The sequence below is a fragment of the Lottia gigantea genome (assembly GCF_000327385.1).
Source record: "Lottia gigantea unplaced genomic scaffold LOTGIsca_169, whole genome shotgun sequence".
Classification (NCBI taxonomy): domain Eukaryota; kingdom Metazoa; phylum Mollusca; class Gastropoda; family Lottiidae; genus Lottia; species Lottia gigantea.
The window spans coordinates 56,765-63,549 of record NW_008708117.1 but is presented as its reverse complement, the minus strand read 5'-3'; the positions used below and the strand labels follow the sequence as shown (position 1 = coordinate 63,549).

Here is a 6,785-nt window from a genome sequence, read left to right as displayed (position 1 = left end):
TGTGATGAAATGTTAGACTAATCTTAGATGCAGGTAAACGGGAAATAAAACTTTTAATTATACTCCATAATGGAGAGACCGGCTTACAAGTATAAAAAGCATGTTCAACTGTCTCCACACTAATACAATAAACAAACAACTTCTCTAGGGTATGCTTTCTACAAAATAGAGTCCACATACAAGGAACAACATCATGAATCATTTTCCAAGCCAAGCTCCTTGCATGTGGATCTACAAAATTAACAAAAGATACTTTAAAATTAACAGTTGCAAAGCATTTAATAATTAGATTTTCTTTAACAACAGATTGAACTAAAATATTATAGAATTGCTTAGTGGTAGCTGGTTTTTTCCAATCAAAATTAGGCTGTAAACTATCGAACAATTTTAAAACATCTACACAATTCTTATAATGAGGAGGAATAAATGAAGCAAAAATTGAGCTTTAGCACGAATAATATTACCGAGATCTCTAGCCAAAGATAAATTGTTTAGCTCTTTTTTAACCGACTTAATTTTCATCATTTAACAATCCCGGATTTGAGTTTTCTGCCAAAATTAAATTACTGTATCTTTTTTCTAGGGATCGTCTCTCTTTATTAGCCAAAATTGCCTTGCCTTTGCAAAATAAGAAATTATAAATTTTTTAGCCTCAAGTTTAAAATTCTCCCACCAGTCAAAAGTTATTTCCGAAATATTACTAAAATTTGCGGTAAAAAATGAACGAAAAGTCGTGGTAAACTCTCGTTCCTGCAAAATAGAGCTATTAAACTTCCAATAACCAGGCCCAACTTGAACTGCGTTTTCTAAAGAAACAAAAGCCAAAACATAATCATGATCTGAAAAATTACAAGGAAAAATTTTGAAATCGTGGAGTGAATTTGTAAATCTACTTCAAAAATAAAATCTGTCTATACGGGTTGAAACTTTGGCTCCATGCCAAGTGCAAATGGTTTCATTAGGTTTTAAAAACTTAAATGCATCAATTAACGAAAAATCTGTTATAATTTTACTCAACTGAATATGTCCTTCTCTACCATTCCACTACTTTAAAACCTTCCTCTTCTTCTTTTGTGACTGTTGATATATCCGTATCCATGCCCGATTCACTATCCTCACTTTCAGAACTAGTATCATCCGATAAGTTACTTCCTTTTCCCTCAATAGTCGTATTTTCTAAATCCTTCTCTTCTCCTTTACTCTCCTGACTCTGAGCGTGATATATCTGTTCATCGTCCCCATCGTCCAGTACGCTTTCCACCTGACGGCCGGACAACTAATTTGGGGCATTCACCCCCTTCATGACCTATGTTTTTACAACGTAGGCATAAAGGAAGGCGACCTCTTGCCGTAATCAGCATCCTGCTGGTAGCCTTGTTATAAGTAATCATGTGAGGCACTTCTCCAAAATTGTTATGACTAAGAGTCATGTCCACGCCCCTAATCCCATTTTTTACAGACAGTTGGTAACTCCAGAGGTTGAGGCATTTCTACATCAGTCACATGGGTTTCCTTTGTTATGTCTTTTGGAGCAGTAGTGGAATTTTTTGTAATCAATACCTCTTGTCTCCGAATTAATTCAGCAACACATTTAGAATTAATTTTTGGAGGTGGAATGGCAAGGCGAGATAGAATTGGATCCTCAACCATAACTCTATGCTGCATTCTCTGGTAAAGTTTTTGACAGCTGTTGATTTCTTGCTCGTACCTTTATTCAGTTTTAACCACAGTTGTTTTATGACACAGTACACTAATCTGTTGGTATGGTCAATTTGTTGAGCAGGAGTGTATCTTATTCCATATTAAACCTTTTGAATCACAGCAGCTGATTGTGGATCACCACTATTACTCCATCCAGAGTAGGCAAGATTGGAGTTTTTAATTGTCATGGTCTTCTAAAATTTTAAATGTTTCGATGATCTCTTTTTGAATTTGAGGGGAAATACCTAGGGATCCTTCTTCCATTGCCAAACTAACTAACAGCAAACTTAACCTTTTCAAACGCTGGTAGATGGCTTGAGCCACAAACATCTTCCAGAGAAAAGAAAAAAAAAAAGAAAAAAAAAGAAAAAAACATTAACTTAAATGTAAAACAATTCTATAAGCTTATAATTCATAAATGATATAGCCAATATTATCTTAAAACAGAAATGGACTTTTGAAAAGTATGGCGACTACAATACTTGTAAAATATCAAAAATATTCTAAAAAAAAAGAAGAAAAACATCAAAAAGTATAAACATACCATTACTGGATCTAACTCTGGTGCTGTCACCAAATCAGTGACTGGAATTGTAGCTGGTTTATCTGGAATCTTCAGATTCATATCCAGGATCTGTCTTTTCTTGTTCATCCAAATCTTCGTTTTCTTTTTCTCCTTTTCCTGATTGAGTGTAAGCATTTCAAGCCTATAAGATCACAGCACTCTTTATGAGAAGCTTTTTTAAAACAAGCAGGTCTTTATTTTAAATTTTAAATAGATTAGTCATTGTTTGTTTTAAATATTTTGTTTGTTTTTAATACCGCCATGTGGTGCATTACCTGTGATATTGTTTTTAGTGTTTTTGTAGTCTTTAAATGACTTTTTCTGTGATATGGTTTTTATCGTCTTTTTTTTGTCACTACGTGACCTTTCTGTGATATTGATAGGTGTTTTATTGTTTTAGTTTTTTTCATTATTTTAACGTATTCTGGAGCTATATAGCCCGTTTTTTGCGCAACCTTTTCTTTATGAGAAGGTTGTGTCTTTAAGACAAGCAGGTCTTCTTTTTTTTAATTTTTAATAGATTAGTCATTGTTTGTTTTAAATATTTTGTTTGTTTTTAATACCACCATGTGGTGTATTACCTGTGATATTGTTTTTAGTGTTTTTGAAGTCTTTAAATGACTTTTTCTGTGATATGGTTTTTATCGTCTTTTTTTTTTTTTGATAGGTGTTTTATTGTTTTAGTTTTTTTTCATTATTTTAACGTATTCTGGAGCTATATAGCCTGTTTGGTACTGATGCTCCTAAATGCATTTCATTTCATTTCATTTAATTTCATTTCATGTCTTCCATGACCTCCTTTCACATTCTCGCTGTCTCGATCTGCATTCCAACGAGCTATCCCTCCCAAAAGGTAAATCTGAAGTGACTGTATGTTGCAATGCACGCTGGGAACTATATCAAAAAGGTGAGAATGGAAACCTTCCAAACTGTTGTTTCCTCTGGAGTATCTGTAATAAGGAATGTCTATTCCATTCAATTTGATATATTTCAGAACTGTATAAAAACTTAAGCCAGCAGGGTCCTGGAGACACACTCTATGTGCTTCTGTTGGTTATCCCATACTTCATCAATGGCTTTATCAGATTTGAACAGAGAGATTCCTTTGGAGTCAAAACCAGCAGCAGTCTTAAGCTCTGAAATGGCAACACTGACCAGATTGTATGTCTCTTGCACTCCAACAGTAATCCTTCTGACACGCAGTTGCTTTCTAGTAATATAGGTGTTGATAATTTCACTTTCGGGAATAGTTCAGCTCTCACTGCTCTTATCAGTAGGTTCAGATCTGATCTGTTATAGGCAAACAAGGCACCAGACAGCTGATTTGAAGGCTGGATACCTTGGATGACTATCTGTGTGGAAAGCAGCATCAAACCTATGGATCCAGCGCCATGCATCCAATCTGAAAAGTTTCTCTACTGATGAAGGTCTTGTAACGGTCCATTAAACTTTCTGCCATTGGCTTTAATTTTTCAGTCGATTCCTTACAGGTGAGAACAAAGGAGAGAATTAAGCTGTTTTCATTTCCAATATTGATACACCATTCAGCTGTGCCTTTTCCAGCACCTGATATCTTTTGACAAATCTGAAAAAAAAAATGGCATTGACATATAAAAAATGCCTTGTTGTGTTATTTTCAAGAGTTTAGTATTCCACAATATTAAATTCTACTTACATTATTATAATCTGTGATGCATTTTTGTGTTTCAAAATATACATACCTTTTTAGTAGAATCAAATTTCAGTATTTCTCCAAATGTTGACATGATTTGGTTCCTGTAGTCGTCTACCTTTTCAGCCTCTGATATCAAAAGTGCTCTTTGGAATTATTTAGCTGAAGGTGGGTCCTTTCTCTTTGGTGGTGGTTTAAAGTTGATTGCAAAAGAATTCACAATTCCCCCTTTCTTTGTTAAAGAATGAAGCCATGTGGTATACAGATCTTTACGTTGAAGGTATTGCAAAGAGTGATTCTCAACAACTTGTCGCCACATCTTACGTGTTGTATTACCAATAGATCGATCCACCATTAACTGAATTATCTTCTTGTCTACTCCTCGCCTACAAAATCAAATTATCAAATTAATTTCATAAAATTTACTCTGCGAGATTATCCACAAACTGATCTTTCTCTTCTGCAGCACTCTGCAACTTGGTTTGTGCCTTCGGAGAGTCAACATGAATCATGTTACTTTTTGTCCTATATAATCCCCCAACTAAACTTAACTTACCTTGGTAAATTTAGTTTAGTTGGGGGATTCTATTACGTCATAACCACTTCCGGTCTCATATGAGACTTCAAAGCCAAGTTTTTCAAAAGATAAACACAAATCGATAAATTAATCTTTTAATATAGCATCAGAATAAACATTACCAGATACAATTTGTTTATCATAAAACTTAGCAAACGTTTGAGTGTTTGACCACTCAGCCACTTTAAGTATGTCTTCAATGGGCACAAAATTAGCCTTTGCCTTCAAAGTAGAAGCACTTCTTATGCTGTGTACCTTATAAATATTACAATCAATACCAGCATTACACATGACCTGCCTAAGCCACCTGCTGATGGTCATTTTAGACACAGCTCCAAATGGTTTAATGAAACTGATAAATAAAGATTTCTCATCTTTTCTTAATGCACAAGTTCTTGATATGTATTCTTTCAACGTAAAAATAACACAAAGCCTCCTATCTGGAGGGTAAGCTCGTAACTCTGCAACAGGGTTACATTTCCCTGCTCGTGATTGTTTCAACAAATCACTGTAATTCAAAACATAAGATGAATAACCTTTTTTCATATCCGACAATGTCAATAAATGAATTGATTGGGTTCTGCTTGCTAGTGTTAAAGAAATCAACATTACTAATTTATATGTTAATAATTTTATACTCAATTTTTTAACTGGTGACAATGTCTTTAAATAATTTAGCACTAAGGAAACATCCCAAGTTTGGCAGTAACGAGGTTTTGAGGGTCGCAAGTTATACACACCCTTCATGAAACGAATTACAAGAGGATGAGCACCAATAGAAAATCCATCCTTAACCAGTCCTAAAGCAGACATAGCTGATCTGGTGGTATTAATTGCACTATAAGAGAGTCTAAAATCTAAAATATTCTCTATAGCTGGCTGAAGACTATCAACTCTCCTTTTATCACAGAAAAGTTCCAGCTCGCCAAGCTGATAAAATGATTTCGGTAGATTTCTCTGAAATCTTGTAAGCCTTTTCTAATAATCGACATGCCATCAGGTAAAGTTTCTTGTGCAGAGGATGTATTTTCAGAGTTCCCACCAGAGTGAGTAGAGACTTTTTCTGAGGAATCATCACTGGATGATGTATTAACATTTCCATAACTGCTGGATACCAATTCTGTGTGGTCCAAATTGGTGCTATCAGAATGCACTCGCATTTTTCCTCTCGTAACTTTACTACCAATCTTGGGTTTAAACTGAAAGGAGGAAGAGAATAGAAAAATATAGTGGACCAATCAACTGAGAAAGCATCTACAAATGTTGCACACGGGTCTGGTTTCCATGAAACATATCTTGGTAATTGATTGTTTAGTCTAGATGCAGACATATCTATTTCTGGGCTGTCCCACATAGTCATTATCTCAGAAGCAACAGCTGTATTTAACATCCATTCAATGTGTCATTGAATGCCGTGAATCATAATCGGTCATATTATTAATCCCTGGCACATGAAAAGCTGTCAACCATGTCGTTCTATCTATGCACCATGACCAAAGTTTATATGCTAAGTCATTACAGGGTACAGATTTGATACCACCAATAGAATTAATGTAGGACAGAGTGCAAGTGTTGTCAGTAAATATTTGTACATGCTTGCCAGTTACAATGTCTTTAAAAGACCTAATGGCTTGAAACACTGCCAAAAGTTCAAGATAATTTATGTGGAATTCTTCCTCAGCTAAATTCCATCTGCCCCCTACATGTTCTTCACCTAATACGCTGCCCATCCAGAAAGACTTGCATCTGTGGTGATAGTAACATCAGGACTCTGTCTTGAAATTGTTCGTGTCTGAGAGTCAATATTTTCGACCCACCAACCTAATTCAACCTTCATATCATTATCAATATTGACAGACTTATCAAAGTCACCACTTTTATATTTCAGGGCTTTTATTTTCCCTTTTTCTAAGGATCTATAATGCATGGGCCCCAGTTCAACAGCTGGGGATGAAGACACTAGGATACCAATCACCCTGGCTAAATCTCTGATCTTACATTTAGGTCTATGTATTAAAGACTTACACTCAGTTCTGATTCTGTCTTTTTTATCAATATCTAAATAGACAACCATTCTCTTTGTATCTATAATGAAACCCAGAAAATCATCAGTTAGTTATGGGGTAATCATAGATTTTCCTTGGTTTATAGTAAACCCTAGTTTTTCTAAACAATTCACTCTTTCTACAACATTCTTCTTGCATTCATCAAAAGAATCACCCAAAAGCAGAGAATCATCGATATAGCCAGAATTTGTATATCCCTATTGT

The 6,785-nt window shown here is 34.9% G+C and overlaps 1 protein-coding gene across 1 annotated transcript; it reads right to left on the bottom strand.

Moving 5' to 3' along the window:
• Window positions 1-3,641: 3,641 nt before the first annotated feature.
• On the bottom strand, window positions 3,642-6,589 carry LOTGIDRAFT_173705 (hypothetical protein; the record flags this gene model as incomplete). The annotated part of the gene is made up of 4 exons (XM_009051477.1): window positions 3,642-3,851; window positions 3,988-4,067; window positions 4,263-4,324; window positions 6,333-6,589. The coding sequence occupies 4 exons, from the start codon at window positions 6,587-6,589 to the stop codon at window positions 3,642-3,644; spliced, it is 609 nt and encodes a 202-aa protein (XP_009049725.1).
• Between the last annotated feature and the right edge of the window lie 196 nt (window positions 6,590-6,785).